General features: G+C 35.9%; 1 protein-coding gene across 22 annotated transcripts in view; it reads right to left on the reverse strand.

The window, feature by feature from the left end:
* Nucleotides 1–17,244, reverse strand: part of LOC126881576 (titin) — a 405,229-nt gene that overhangs the window by 24,037 nt on the left and 363,948 nt on the right. For 18 of the 22 annotated variants that reach the window (XM_050645904.1, XM_050645903.1, XM_050645901.1 and 15 more), the window contains one exon: nucleotides 6,464–7,576. The exons of the other annotated variants lie outside the window; for them this stretch is intronic. In XM_050645904.1, the coding sequence (XP_050501861.1) occupies nucleotides 6,464–7,576 (1,113 nt within the window). The remainder of the gene's footprint in view (nucleotides 1–6,463; nucleotides 7,577–17,244) is intronic. 22 annotated transcript variants of the gene reach the window in all.

Raw genomic sequence — 17,244 nt, forward strand, 5'->3', positions numbered from 1 at the left:
ACAGTCATCTATGTAATTTGTAATATCCTCCTGTATACCCACACCTCAAAAGCGTCAATTCTGTTTGCGTCAGCTTTGTACACATGCAAGGTGAAGTTTCGTGGCTTTAGTTATGTTAGTGTATTTCTAGATTTTCAGTTTTGCTGTTGCTGATGCTGACCTAGATGGTAAGTCGTCGTCTTATTTCTTCTTATGTATATTTATTCGTACTATAGTCATGTTGTTTCCGAACATTTGTTTTAGGAGCTAGATCAAATTGTACGGGACGCCCATTTATCCAATATTTTCCACATTTTATGCCAATTTACATGCCGAATGCTTTACTCGCAGAATAATCTACAATTCATAGGTAAGTTTCCACATTGAATTCGCGTGTTTATTCCAAAATTTAACGAATATTCAAGATTTGTTCACGAGTTACTCTACCTGGAACCCAGATTGTCCTGACGAAATTTGGGATAGCAGAAATACTTTTAGCCTTTCATTGATGATATTAAGAAAAAGTTCACTTGCATGTAATGTCAGAGCTTAACTACTACAATCTGTTGAGGTTGAGATTCCTTTTTTAATAGATCTACTACAATCTGTTGAGGTTGAGATTCCTTTTTTAATAGATTGTAATAAACACGGATTTGCTCCAATCAGATGCATATTTTCCCATATTCTATCTATCTTCACATATTGTGTAAATAACGTTGAATCTGTCTTTCTCCATGCCTTTTATTGTTTCAGCTGTTATTTGGCCTTCACCTGATCTTCCTAGTTTCGATCTTTTTAGGGCAGGTACTACTTCGCTTCTGAGAATATTTGATTTTTTTCACACCCTCTTGGGGGTGAAAAAATATATGTCCAAAGTAAGTCCGGAAATGGGTAAACTGACTAATTTTAAGTAACTTTTGTTCTATAGAGCTTTTTCGCCAAGTCAACACTTTTCGAGTTATTTGCGAGTGAATATGTTCATTTTTCAACAAAATAACCACATTTTTAGACGGTTTTTCGCAAATAACTCAAAAAGTAAGTATTTTGTGGAAAAAAACGTTTTTAGCAAAAATATAGCCTATAAACAAGAAAAAAGAATGGCGTACGCGTTAGGTCTCTGGATCTCGTAGAACCAGAGTTATAGCCAATGAAATATAGATTCATATTCACCAAATTTCAAATAGAATATTTCGACGTAAAATATCCAAAAAATTAAGCACTTTTTGGGGAAACCCATTATAACTTTTTTAAAATGTTTAAAAAAAGCTTTAATTCTGTTTTTACAAAAAGTTTCTAGCATTAAATTTAAGCAAGTTACGCTCAAAATAAAGTTGGTCCCTTTTGTTTTTGCAAAAAAAAATCGGGAAGACCACCCCCTAATTAGCAACTTAAATGAAATTAATTGTTACTGCTCCACAAATTATTTTACTTATGTTGTGTTTATATGATCTGTAAGTTTCATCGATTCAAAGTGCTTATTTTTGAAAAAATTTGGTTTCAAATTAAAATTTTTAAAAATTTAAATTTTGAAAAATATGCTTTTTTGTCAAAATAACTTAAAAATTGTTAGAGATACCAAAAATCTCGAAAAACAAAAAAAGTCATATTTGCTCTTCTGAATATCATGTATTTTTTTGTTTTTCTGGTAGACAAAAATTGATTAAGATTTGGTGTTTCTAAATTTGCATACATTCGTGATCAGTGACTTGTTCAAACCCTTTTAACTACGGCCCTTTCAATAATAAGTACTTTGAATCGATGAAACTTACAGATCATATAAAAAATATATACACGAATCAAGAAACTTGTGAAGTCGTAACGATTAAGTTCATTTAAGATACTAATTAGGGGGTGATTTTCTCGATTTTTTTTACCAAAACCAAAAGGGACTAACTTTATTTTGAGCGTAACTTGTTTAATTTTGATGTTTGAAATTTTTTTTTATAAAACAAAAATGAAGCTTTTTTTAAACACTTTAAATAAGTTGAAATGAGTTTTTCCCGAAATGTGCTTCATTTTTGATTATTTCACGTTAAAGTATTCCCATTTGGAATTTGACGAATATGAACCTATTTTTCATTAGCTATAACTCTGCTTCTGCTAGGTGTAAAGACGTGATGTATACACTATTTTTTTTTAATTTTTACAGGCTATATTTTTGCTAAAAAAGTTATTTGCGAAAAACCGTCTAAAAGCGTGGTTATTTTGTTGAAAAAATGAAGAGATTCACTGCCAAATAACTCGAAAAGTATTGACTTAGTGAAAAAACTCTAGAGAACAAAAGTTACTTAAAATTAGCCAGTTTATCCATTTCCTGACTTTCTTTGGACGAATATTTTTTCACTCCCAAGAGGGGATGAAAACCACCCCCAGGGCAAAAGCACATATCGGCACAATATCACTTTTTTTCTTTGACTTGTTAGCTATGTGTATGCCAAATTTCATTTCAATCCAAGCGGTTCTTTAGAATTTAGAGGTTTTGCAATATTTTACCGTTAAAGAACGGACTATAAACGGCAAAATAATGCAAAAGATGGAAAACATAAGTTGTGAGATAAAAATAGATGAAACTAGTAGAGGTAGGAAATTTAGCGATAGAATTCAACTAATTCATTAAATCCTGTAAGGTTAAGATCGAGAAGATGTGATGTCTTAGAACTATTCTGCTACAACAGAATTGGGAGAAATAATACAGTGTTAACTGTAAGAACCAAGAGTAGAATGGCATGTCAACAGTAGATAGTTCCAATGCATTCGGATTAGTACTAAAATTCGAAAACAACAAAATACTTGCAGAAAAATGTTTATCTTGATTGCTCTGATAAATCCGTTATGCTATTGAGAAATTCACACCGAGAATGCAGTACGGCTAAGATAGGCCAATAAATTTCTAATGGGGAATAAACGCACATGGTTGTCGGTCTTCACCAGTTGTTGATTGCTCTCTCAAGAGCGTCGCACAGAAACTGTGGCAACACCGAATGCGCATTCCTATCTTAACCGTACTGCAATCCCAGTGTGAATTTCACGTTAGACTTATTCATTGTATAGTATTTAAGTTTGTGAGTCTGTCTCTCTAATACATCTAATCACTATCGCAAAGGTGCCCAGGCATTGCCCTACTATATTGCATTATTAGGCGAAACTATAGCCCCATCAACTGGAATACGTTTCCAAAGTATGTCGCAATGACGAAGCAAGCGGTTCATTACAAACTATTTAGCTTTTTAATGATTTTATCGACATTTTTGAAAACATATTTAGTCTTTCTTGTAAAGGAAATCATTCCACACATTTCCCCGTTTTTGAAAACGTGCGACACAATACAAAATGTTACATTATCGAATAGCCCCCAAAATTTTAATGTTTCGAACTTTTTTCAGTAATTTTATTTGAAATTACATCGCCATACTATTAAAACTATATAGTTTTTACCCATGTATTTTTGGTGGCTTAGCATGTGATTTGTCTGCAACAGCACTGATGATGATCTATGTAGATATACAATGTTCTGTGATAGATGTGGCCTTTTGAGGGTTTTTTAAATAAATATACCTTTTATAAAGGATTTTTTCATTAATTTTTTTTTGTGATTAATAGTATACAGCCAGCTACAGGAAAATTGTTCCTTGTGGATCTTATATATTATTTATTGGGGGATCCCGGCTGACTCACAGGTGGCAAATTCTAGTGAGAAGAATTTTCAGAAGCATAAATGAAAATGTCGACTGCAGGATTCGAAAAAATAGCAGACTGACAAATATTTTCAAGGGAACATCAATGGAACAATTCATAAAAGCGAATAGACTGAGATGGGCAATGTCCAGAAAGTTAATACATTATAAGCAGGATGTTTGATGCGAACGGAATAGGGCTGCAGAGTTGTTCTCGAAAGCTCTAACATATCGCATATTTTAATGCACATGTGGGACAACTCAAGACATGAGATGAAGGAACACATAGAGGACTGGGCTTTGGCACTACAAATGAAGCTGGAGATGATATTCTTGAATTAGCAACACCATTAGATATACCTAGCGATTGTTAACACATTTTTTTCAAAAGTAGAAACTCAACTTTTTACCTACAAAAGTGGACAAAATCACTTCCAAATAGATAATTTCATGGGAAGAAAAGAAAACATACATGAATGAAAGGAATGAAAGGTAATAGTTAGTGAAACAGTAAGCTAACGACAGTTTCTTGTGCTGGACATCGAAGTAAAAATCGAAACTAAACCTAAATATTGGAGCGGAGAGGACCTCAAAAAATTAAGTGGTGGATGTTAAAAGATGAGAAAAAAGTCTATTCAGGGCAAGAATAGTAGAAAAATGTGTAGGAACATGAAAGGATGCCCTGATACAATTCAAAGAAAGATGACCAGTATCATTAGAGACACTGCTACTGAAATACTTGGAAAAACGTCCTGAAAGAAGTTTGAGTTTGAATAAAGAGACTTGGTGATAGTCAAGCGAAGTACAAGAAAAAGGAAAAAAGAGGAGAAAATTACTAACATAAAAATAGGTCGGACACAGATCTTCAAAACTATATGATCGCCAAAAACGAAGCGAAAACAGCAGTAGCAAAACAGAAGCGTATACAAATCTATACGATCAACCTGATACTAGGAAAGACGAAACAAAGATATATAAAATAGCAAAACATAGAGCAAAGAAAGCAAAAGATTTTAATCACATTAGATGTATCGGATATGAAAATAATAAAATACTAATTATCCACAAGGAAGAACTTCCTGTAGTTGGCTGTATACCATTGATTACAAGTGAAATTTAATAAAAAATTTTCCTCTTGGTAAAAGGTATATTAGTTTAAAAAGCCCTAAAGGGCTACAAACATATAAACAAAACGTTTTCGCTATGTAACAAGAGCATCATCAGTGTTACAAGAACATGGGAGCCAACCAAAAAATACAAAGGTCAAACCCTTTCAAAAAACAGACAAAAGTCTTATATAAATGAACACATCGAAAAATCCAAAGGATGGATAAAATTCCTAAGGATACAGCCCTAGGGCAACATATGACTCCCACACGTGGTAAGTGGGTCAAAAGGTAACTAGGTCATTATGTTATAAGAGGTGGCAGGCAACTTGGTTGGCAACAGGTTGCCTGCCACCTCTTATAACATAATGACCTAGTTACCTTTTGACCCACTTACCACGTGTGGGAGTCATATGTTGCCCTAGGGCCGTATCCTTAGGAATTTTATCCATCCTTTGGATTTTTTGAAAGGCTTTGAACTTTGTATTTTTTGGTTGGCTCACCATGTTCTTGTAACACTGATGATGCTCTTGTTACAGAGCGAAAACGTTTTGTTTATATGTTTGTAGCCCTTTAGGGCTTTTTGAACTAATATACCTTTTACCAAGAGGAAAATTTTTTATTAAATTTCACTAAAAATACTAATTCACGAGGAATTGATTCAATCACTTCAAAATAAAATTAAGAAAGGTAAATTAGTTGGACCAGATATGTAATAAAATAACAAACGAGGAAATGATTCAATCACTTCAAAAAAATTAAGAAAGGTAAATTAGTTGGACCAGATGATATTCATGGGGAGGTGTGGGGAGCAGTAGGAGAGACAGGAACAAGTTGGTTAACAGGTTTATTTAATAGAATTATGGTAGCTGGACAAATGCCAGACGAATGGAAAGCAGTATATTAGTACCTGTTTACAAAAACAAGGGTGATATACAACAATGTGGAAACTAGAGGGCCATGAAACTACTTAGTCACATCATGAAAATATGGGAGAGGAATTGAGAGACCGATACGTGAATAAACCGAAATATCCGATAATCAGTTTGACTTTGTGCAAGGCAGATCAACAGCAGATGCAATTTTCATTATAATGCAGTTGATGAAAACATACACACATAAAGAAACAAATGCTCATATGGTATTCATTGATATTCAGAAAGCATAATATGCTTATGCATATTATGATATGAGTTCTTCGAGAGCTTCTATGGTGGGCATTCAATATTTAGTTGCAAGGTATTCTGCAATATTTTTGTTTATTTTTCTACCAACACTGCAATCAAAGTTTATAGAAACTAAGCCATTTAAATGTTTTCAATAAATTTTCGTTTCTCCGAACATTTAGTTGTTTGGGCTCGTAGTTAATTGTTCATTAAATATCGTTTCTTTGGATGTTCTTCTTGGATACGTATACCAATAGAGCTAACAAAGTGTGTTATTTAGGAAAGTCCAATAGTGTGATTACAAAAGTTCGAAACATTAAATATAGCACAATTAATAAACATTTGACAAAATATAATTTAACATAAAAATTTCCGAGGTAGACACATTAATAACACCCAAGTTTCTGAAAAATTATCAACAAACATTCAGCAACTGGACTTAAGCTTGACGGTATATGAAAAACTAGAATGATCACCTTTTTCAAAACTACATTTCACAAAATGATTTTTACCCGCCTCGTGTCTTAGCATATCTTACCGTTTTTGGCAAATAAGTGTCCAAATATTCAGTTATTGGCACCACTGTCTGACAGTTTGCACCCCCACAACATTTGCCGATATCATCAGTGTGTATGCGTGTGTTAAGTTGGTAGTTTCCGTGTGGTATAGAGCTCATACTTCTGGCCGACAGACCCTGTTCAGCATAATGTTGATAGTCTACTTCAAATCTGTTTAAGCTGCCGTGAAAGCATGTACAAGGGCTGACGGTTCTAGCGTAATGAGGCAAAGAAGGATCGAAATGTTGAGGTGATGGAATGTGTGTTAATCCGGGAAAGTGGTTGCTGATGTTCATACCACCGTGGATGGTATGATAGGTTTCGAAGATTGGTTCAGTGTTTTGTCTTTTATATAATTTAGGCATTGAAGCAGAATGTTTTTCCTTCCAGTTGCGTTTTAGATAGTCACTAGGCGTTTCGTCCTTCTTTGTGCGTCTAGGCAGTGGTATTAGTCTTGGTTTGCTACTTACCGGTTCTTTGACAAAGAAGTTTCTGGCTTCAGCCAACGAATTATATTTCCGAGTATGAGTCTCACCGAAGTCTTTAAAATTAATATCCGGTATACAACTCTCGCTACAGACAGAAATATTTTCTGCAAACTCATCGAAACTTTCGAAAACATCGTCTGTATCAATACTAGTGTTATCATTAGTGAAATACCTATCGTCTGTTAGATCAGGACAAGATGCATTCTGATCAAACACGTGGTTAATCATAAGATCATTCATGTCGTTGTGGACAAACGTGTGGATATTCGGCATGCTACTCGACAAGTTAGTTTCATCTGGAGGATGCACGACGATCTTTGGAAAATGCCGAAAACTCTTCGAATGTTTCCTAACGCTACACATCTTACGATCCTCATTGGCCGGCTCAATCTTTTCCCTAATGGGCATCAAACTCTCTATCTCTTTTTTCAAATCGACATACGATAATGATCTCTTTAAATTTCCAACACCATGCAGGGAATGATCTTTGGAAAATGATATGTGTGAATGTGTATTGGTTTTAATGTTATTCAGGTGGTAACTGAAATTAGTGGTGCCAATGTTACGGGAGTGCTTAATGTCGTTGTTGTTACCAACTTCATGCGGCTACAAATACAAAAATAAAAAAAAACTAAAAAAACTACTGAAGGAAATGATAGTGCAAATAAAAAACCCAACTAAAATGTTTCTACTTTTCCAAAAGCGAGATGGAGATTTTAAATAAGATTGACCCATATGTGGTCACTGTATATTATTGTTTTGTCAAATTTTAATTTAAAATTTTCGAAAAAAGAAAAAAGTAGAGGAGCACTTCTTTATATTTAGCTACTTTTATAAATGGAAATAACGTATAAATTAGACCTTCTCTATTAAGATTGAGAATTTGTGAAGATGGCAACGGAAAACCATCTTATTATTTATACTAACGTAAATTCTAGCTTCTTTGTACCAACCGAACTAATCAAAACGAAACACATTCAGAAGGAAAATTGAGTAGATTGATTTCGATTCACACTATGCAGCCACGGAAAGCTCGAAACAGAAGTGGAAGATCAGGTGAATAAAGCAAACAGAGCCGCAGGTTGCCTGAATGAAACAATATGGAGAAATAAAAACATCGGAAAAGAAGTGAAAGGCAGAATTTACAAAAGAATCATCAGACCAATAATGACATACGCGGCAGAAACACGACCTGATACAGAAAGGACAAAAAGAATGCTAGAAACAGCAGAGATGAAAACATTGCGAAAAATCGATGGTAAGACGATGTGAGATAGAGCTAGAAGTGCAGATATACGAAGGAGATGCAAGGTGGACAATATTAATAACTGGGTGAAAAGCAGAAGAGTAGAATGGAACGACCACATAAGCCGAATGACAACAAATAGAGTAGTAAGGACGGCGAGAGACGGTTCCCCAATAGGAAGACGATCAGTGGGAAGACCACGAAAAAGATGGAATGACAACTTACCGGAGGCACATTGAAAAACAGACAGAGTAATGTCTATATAAAAAGAAGAAGAAGAAGCTTTCGATCCCTATTTGCTAAAGGTGGCAATAATGAACCAACAACACTACGACAAACGAAGAAATTAACATCGAGGAGGGAGAGGTAGAGAAAGCCTCCTACAATACGGAGAACCAGATCTGACCAAAAACTATTAAAACTAATCCAAAAATAATAGAACAAAACAGAATACTACAAGAATGGAGATCAAGCATCCTAATAACTCTCTTCAAAAAGGAAGACAAATCGACCCGGAGAATTACAGAGGAATTCATTTATTAAATACCTACACTTAAATTAACAACCAAAGTGATCTAGCAGAAAAACAAGGTTTTAGGTCGTGAAAATCATGCACTGACGCTAGATTTATAATCAGGCAAGTGCAAGATATCATTAGAATACAACAAAACGGCATATTTATGTTTCATGGACCTTATACTGACCCAATTGAAACTGGCAATAGGATGACAGGTAGATTCCCTGAGTCCTCTATTGTTCAACTTGATCATAAAAGTAAGAACTAAAAAAGGAGCTTATATAGCAAAACGGAAACATTAGACGTAAAACACGATTAATTAAATGTATATAAAAAAGTAAACAGGCGATTTAAGCAGAAGCAAAAGCAGCGAACTCCTAACAGGCAGTTCTGCTAGATTATTTACAATGGCCGAAGACTGAAGTTATATTAATATTATTTTTAGTGATCTAATAAGTCCAACCTATAAAATTAATGATAATGACCATTTTGATGCCAAGAGACATAAAGTCGGCTTGAAAATTTTCAAAATTGGAAAACATTTTTACCCAGATATTTACGTTGAAATGTTAAAAATAGCTGCAGAAGATCTAGTTCTTTATGTATTAGTGAATCCATTTAATGGTATTCATAGGTCTGGAAAAGCACCGATTGATTGCGTAAATGGCATGAAGTTAGTATCAGATCACTATTCAAAAGTGGTAGACCGTAGACTAATCTAATAGTAGACTAATCTAATAGTAGACTAATCTATCTCTCTTTTCCGAGCGATCCCGCGCAAAATGAATATTGACCAATGAATATTGATATTACACCCCGATGCACAGAGCGTCCCATACCTTACCTTGTCTATTCTTATTATGTCTATGTGGTAGACGAAGTAAAGATCATACTGTCACTTGTCAACGATCTAGGAAGGCAAGTCGGTTAAAGAAGAAGAAATGAGACAGAATAATACTAGCCTAGTGATACCATAGAAGGCACTCACAGTCCAAAATACAACAATACGGTGATTAAAGAAGAGAAGAACATGAAAACATCTAGCCGCTAACATAGTAGTAAGGCAGACTTAAAAATATAACTCAAAGATGAAGAAGCTGTCTTAGCTATAAAAATTAATGAATTGAAAAAATCCAACTTTCATGACAATGTTTTCTATTTACAAAAGTAGCAAAATATAAAAAAGTGTTTCCCTAATTTACAAATTTGTATTTAATATCAGAATAACGAATGATAGAGAGGAACTGGTAATTTAATAAAGATTTACTAAATATTACTCCTTAATGTAGGAGTCTCACAATATTAATAAAAATACTGTTTAGGCAATACGTAAAGTATCCTTAACAATAGTAACCTATACTTATTGTACGGTTATAGAGTATATTCCCATAGGTAAGCTGGTTAAGAGTAGATAACGATTTTTCATATGTAATTTAAAGTATTATCTGCATAAATGGCACAAAGAATATTTGCTACGAGAGGTATATGGTTCAAAATGCATACAGTATCACGACTAATAAGTTATGTTCACATACATGTAGAGTACTTACAGTTTTATTCCTTGATGACGTGTCACATCAGAGCTCTGATTGAATTCCATAATCCATTTGGTTCATTTGTAAGGCACTCACTAATACGCTAAATAAATCATCGTCGATAATACTGAGCAGATTGAATTATCTGAGCGGTATAAAACGATAGCAAAAAAAAGCCGGTAAAATGCGGCCTTTTTACGAATAGCGGGAGCGTCGATAGATTAGAGATGATTCTCGTTAGGAAGCTTTTGACGATCTGCCCCGGCGAGGGGTTCAAATGCGAGTCTCAACAATAACCTGGAGTTTCCAGAAAGGTTACATAAATACTACTTGAATTTTAAGTAATCAGTAGTACAGGGGCGTAACTAATTATTTTAGTGAGCCGTGTATAATATATTTATTGTACATATTGCCGGGGGCGACAGGCGAGAGAGATGGCCTATATCACCTCGAAGAGAGGGGATTGGCAAAGATGTGCACAACGATAAGAAATGTTTGAAGAAATTAGAGTTTATATACACAAGGGGTAACAACGATAAAATGGAGGAAAACGATAAGTTTTCCCCCTAGGGATAGATTTTAATCTTCCAGGGGAATCACAGCGATTTTCGTAATACCACGAAGAAAATCACCGTGAGTAGTGTGAATCTTGACAGTACGAACTAGACCATCCTTACCAGGCAATACATCTATTACCCTGGCAGTTGGCCATAAGAGTGGAGGAGTACCATCCTCCTTCAACAGAACCAAATCCCCGATCTTGACAGGGTCAGTAGGGTCGGTCCATTTATTTCTTTGCTGCAGGAGGCAAAGATAGTCTTTTTTCCACAATTTCCAAAATTGCTGTTGAATTTTACTAATACGCTGAAAAAGATTCAACCTATTTTCAGGTATCTCTGAAACACTTGGTTCAGGGGGCGCGGTTAAACTTCTTTGAACTAAGAAGTGAGCTGGAGATAGGAAAGCGAAGTCATTGGCGTCAGACGACATCCTAGTGATGGGTCTCGAATTTAGAATAGCCTCGATTTGGCATAATACTGTGTTAAACACTTCAAAGGTGAAGTGGGAATTTCCTATAATTCGATAGAGGTGATACTTCACACTCTTTATTCCTACCTCATGGAGGCCGAATTGATGGGGGTTGCGGGGAACACCCATCTTGAAAGTTATGGAGTTTTGAGTACAGAATTCCTTAATCTGTTCCGAATTATTTTGATTTAAGAAAAAATCATAGAATTCGCGCATTTCATTTTTTGCCCCATGGAAATTTGTGGCATTGTCGCTCCAAATAATACTGGGCGTGGATCTTCTGGCAATAAACCTTTTCAGAGTAAGAATATAGGCTTCTGCGCTTAATCCTGTGACGAGTTCGATATGAACACATTTAGTGCTCATGCAAATGAAATAGGCTACGTATGCTTTGTAAAGCGGTGCCTTCCTCAAATGTGAGGACTTAATTAAGAAGAACCCCCCATAGTCCACTGAGACGACTTGGAAGGGTCTAGTGGGGAGTACACGATCGGGATGCATATCTGCCATCTGTTGAACAGAATTGGGTGTCATGAATCGGAAACAGTTTACACACTTACGAATTAAGCGTTTAATCTGTCTTAATCCGTCAATTGGCCAGTACTTCATTTTGACATACGAAAGTACTGTTTGCGCGCCTGAATGTAATAACTTATGATGAGCTTGAGTCAAGATTAGTTCTACAACTCGACATTTAGAAGGAAGTAGAATGGGGTGTTTTTGATTATACGATATGGGGGCGTGTCGGAGACGTCCTCCCACACGAATCAGCCCATCATTATGTTGTAGGAAGGGGTTGAGTTTACGAATGGCTTTATTGGTCACGAGTTTAGCATTTTTCAATTCAAGAATCTCTTTTTTAAAGTAGATACTTTGGATATACCTGATGATCGCGTGATCAGCGATCTCCATTTCGGGTGGCGTCAATATATCCGTATCTCGTGGAGAGTTATTTATTTTCTTTTTAATATTACTGATGAATCTAAAAAGATAAGCGACAATTCTTTGAATTTTACGAAAAGAAGAAGATTTAGCGAATAGATTTTCAAAGGTGTCGTTGAGTTCGTGATTTGTTGCTATGTTTGAGACAACTAACTTCCTTAATTCAGGAAGATCATCCTGAAAATGAGGAATTTGATGAAGAGAAAAATCGATGGGATTGTCTCTAATAAAGCTAGGTCCGCATAACCAGTCTTCGGTGGTCTGGGGATTATCAAAGACATTTATCCCTCTGGAAGCGGGGTCAGCGATGTTTTCGTGACTTCTGACGAAATGGAAATCACAAGGAAAAGTTTCCAACAAGGAATTGACCTTTTGAATTCTGTTTTGTACAAAAATGTTCCAAATGTGTTTTTTAGAAAGTATCCAAGACAAGGCAATTGTAGAGTCAGCAAAGAGATGAGATGAAGATATACTCAAATTTTTCTTGAAGATGTGAAAAAGTCTATGAGCCAGAGTGACTCCCAACACTATTCCACAAAGTTCCAATTTGGGGATGGTGAGTTTATTTTTTAGCGGAGAAATTTTGTTTTTAGAAGCGATAAGCCGCGACGATACAGAAAAGTCTGAGTATGTCGCTTTGAGATACACACAAGTGCTGTATATTTTTTCCGATGCGTCGGTGAAAATAATTAATTGAACATCAACAACTTTCTTTTGTAAAAGTAAGCATCGAGGTACCTTGACCTCTTCTATAGTTTTGAATGTCGATAAGAGGTTTTGCCAATTTTTCATAATGATGGGTGAGTCAATGGGTTGATCCCAGTCCAATTTCTGGGACCATATTTCCTGTATCAAGAGCTTAGCGTTCACAAGGACAGGGGATAACCATCCTAGCGGGTCATACAAAGTAGCAATGTAGGAGAGAATAGTACGTTTAGTAACAACATTAGCCAATTTGAAGATAGGAGTTTTAAACGAAAAGTGGTCGCGTTCTGAATCCCAGAATATGCCTAAGACTTTATCAGATCCCGTGAAGTTAAGACTGACTTCAGAGACGGGATTTAAATTGTGTTGAGACAGAAATTCTGAAGAACTGCAGTTCCACTTGTGGAGGAGGAAACCATGGGTTTCTAGCAAAGAAGTTAATTGTTCGAAAAGACAACTTAATTCATGAAGACTGTCAGCACCGCTGATCAGGTCATCCATATAGATAGATTCTTGCAGAACACTAGTAGCAAGTTCGTGGGTATGTTTGTTGTTGTCAGCGATGTGCTTGATAACTCTTTGAGCGATAAATGGGCTACTTGGGAGCCCGAAGGGTAATCTTTGAAATTGATAGCACCGTAAAGGCTGCTGAATATTGTCCCTAAAGAGAAAATTTAACAGAAATGTTTCAGTGGGACAAATGGCGATTTGTAGGAACATAGCCTTGATGTCGCCTACTAGTGCGAATTTAAACTGACGAAACTTAGCGAGAATGTCAAAAAGTTCATGTTGGACGACATAACCTTTGTCTATGACGTCACTGAGGGAGATTCCCGTAGACGATTTATTGTTTGGATCGAAAACTATACGAGTGGAAGTAGTAGAGTTGGATTTGAAAACGGGAAAGTGAGGGAGAAAGTAATTAGGTTTACCTGAGTCATTTAGCATTTTTAACGGCACTTGAATTATTTGTCCGTTATTGAGATATTCCGATATAATGTCCTGATATTTTTCCAATAAATCAGGGTTGAGTTGAAAACGTTTCTCGAGACTGAGAAAACGTCTTTTTGCCGAGAGAAACGAATTTCCCATGTCTATATCTTCGATAGGGAGTTTGAGATTGAGTGTGGACTCATATCGTCCATTGGGGAGAACATTAACATGTTTTACAAAATTAATTTCAGCGGGGTGATAATTAATGAGATCGGTGTTCTGAGGAGCGGCTTCTTCCAGCTCCCAGAATTTTTGTAAATGATCGGATAGTTCCTCGTTGGACACTACCGGCTCATTTACGGCGGAAGGAGTGTTATGAGAACAACAAGTAACGAGAGAGTTTGAATAAAATTCCAAAGCCTTTTTAGTATTTTTCGACTTAAGAGCAAAGTCTGGAACTGACCCTGATATCGTGTACCCGAGTAGAGTGCGTTGAAGAACGGGAAGACCTTTTCCCAAACGAATTATTTCAGGTTGAATGATATCGTTATACAGGTCTGCACCGAGCAGGATACCAATTGGGGATGTTACATGGAACATCGGATCACCTAATGGTATCTCTGAGGGTATGTTTAGTTTGCTCGCCGAAATAGAAATTTGAGGAAGCGGATTTGTTATCTTTGGGAGTACAGAGCACGAGATGTCAAAAGGAACGTCGTTAGCGACAGCGAAAATTGTTGTATCTACAATAGATTGAGACGAGGATGAGGTGGAGTTAATTCCATTGATCCGTAATTTTCCATCTCTAGTGGTGAGTGACAGTTCCTTTACGAGGTCAGCACTAATAAATGAAACCTGTGAGGCCGAGTCTAAAAGTGCCTTTGCGAAGACCCTCTTGCCGCTAGGAGCGACAAGATAGACCTGGAGTGTGCTTAATAACACCAAATGATTATCAAGCGAGGCTGCAGATAGAGCCATTGAATGTGGAGTCGAATTTTGAAGATTAACTTCCGTTTCAGGAGCTCTAACATGTGAGGGCCCCTGTTGTGAATTACCCTGTGTATGGGAGTTATTTGAGATAGCGGTTTTATTATGATTATTTGAGTTGTGTTGGCCAACAGCCGCGGAAGGGTTACTATGACCCGTTTTGTCGAAATGGAGCAACGTGTGATGACGAGATTTACAAACTATGCAAGAGAATTTGGATTTACACTGATCGAGCATGTGAGACCCAAGACAATTAATACAAAATTTATTTTGTTTGACAAAACTAAAACGTTCTTTAGAATTCAACTGCTTGAACTGAGGACAAGAGTAGATCGAGTGAGAGTCGTTGCAATAGGAACATTTCTTAGGACCTAAGCGAGGCGAAAGGTTACTGGTAGAAGTGTCTGAGGCTAGGTGTAAAGAGTGTCTGGAAGTAGTAGTCGATTTTGGTTTTGATTGAGATTGAATATTCTCAAGATGAACAACGCGTGTCTCGATTTCCCCTAGAAAATGGACAAAATCAGGGGTAGCTTGGCTACCACCGGATTGGAACTCAAGAGCCCTAATGGTAGGTGCGTCGAGTTTCTGAGTAGCGATATGTATGAGAAGTAAATGCAAGAGATCTGAAGGGGGCCTATTCAAGTTCAATAGGGCCTTGAAATTATTTGACATGACCGTATGAAAATTTCTTAATTGTGAGTGATTTGCGTTTCCAGAAATAGGAGGCGCATCAAGAATTTGAGAGATGAGAGTTTTGATAAGCGATTTAGAGTTGGCGTACCTTTGTGTCAGGTTATCCCGGGCTATTTTGTAATTGTCACCTGTGAGTGGGATATGCTCGAGAAGCGTCAAAGGCTCGGAAGTTAGAAAACTTTTGAGGTAAATGAGTTTTTCCAGATCACTTAATGTAGTATCAGATCCTATTATTGTATCAAAGGTCTCAATGAATGAATTGTATTCAGTAACTAAGCCACTAAATGATTTTAACTGAATACGAGGGAGGTTTACTGTTCGTTGCCTAGCCATAGACTGTGAGGTTAGAGAAGAATTAGGGTCAAATTGGAGGGAGGGGGTAGCAGTCACATTAGAACTTTCAATGACCTCTAATCTTTCTTCCAATAGAGAAATTGTATCCAAATATTTATCAAAAACCACAGAGGAATCAGTAGAGGGGGTAGGTTCCTCGGGGATCGTCTCCAGCACATTTTGAGCATCGCGGAAAAGTCCGTAAGAATGTTTGAGTTGTGAAATTATTTCACGAATTTTATATTTGTTTAGAGAATTAAGAGTTGTGGGAACCGAATCAGCCAACTTGGTTATATCAAGTTTTGCGGTGAGCCTCTGTCGGTTATATTTTGATCGGTCAGCCATGTTGCGAGAATGTGAGATTAGATAGATTATTTGCAAATGTCTAAACCTATAAATCGATGCGAAAATGAGAGAATATGTACAATATATTATATATTACACGTTTAATAGTGTGAGATTGGCTTAATAGTATCACCCTGTATGAGCGCAGATTAGTATATGAAATGCAAAACTATAAAATTTCAAAATATATGCAATTTTCCAAAATGGGTATTTTTCAGCAAGTGTGAGACACCCTTAACAAGTATTTAAATTAATTAAATTGAAGGAAAAAACAATTATTTATTTTCTATAGTTTTCTAGAAGTGTAAAATGAGCTTAAGCGAAGCTAAATGTAGCAAAAACTTACAATTTATGCAAGAAAACAAAATTATTTTTAATAATTTTTGTAACCTGTGAACCAGGCTTAATCGGATTCAAAATTATAAATTTAATTTAAATCAAAAGGTTGAACAAACAATGTTAAAATTATAACACCCGTACTATCAGCCAAGAAATGAGTACACTTTTTGTATACTATAAACAGAAAAATATATTTACGAAAATAAAATAATGTAATATATGCAAATATTTTTTCATACAAACAAAACGACTCCTTTATTTGAACAAAGCAAGTAGTTTCTGAAATTGCACGTGTAGACCGGGCTTAACAACCTACCAGCTATTGTAGAGACGTGCTGGGTTAAATACTGAGAATTTGAGTGCAGAAAGAGAGGAATATTTTATTTTTGTGCCGGGGCGGCGTGGCTTGGAAATTTCCAAATGCAACAGAAAGACACTATAAATGAAAAACCGTTATTCTCAGAATAGAGATTATCAAAATATGCAAATACGAAGGACCTTGAGGATTTAATTAATAAATAATTAATATGATACGGCTCGATGGAACAGAAATGTTTAGGCAATACGTAAAGTATCCTTAACAATAGTAACCTATACTTATTGTACGGTTATAGAGTATATTCCCATAGGTAAGCTGGTTAAGAGTAGATAACGATTTTTCATATGTAAT

Source organism: Diabrotica virgifera, chromosome 3, assembly GCF_917563875.1.
Source record: "Diabrotica virgifera virgifera chromosome 3, PGI_DIABVI_V3a".
NCBI lineage: Eukaryota > Metazoa > Arthropoda > Insecta > Coleoptera > Chrysomelidae > Diabrotica > Diabrotica virgifera.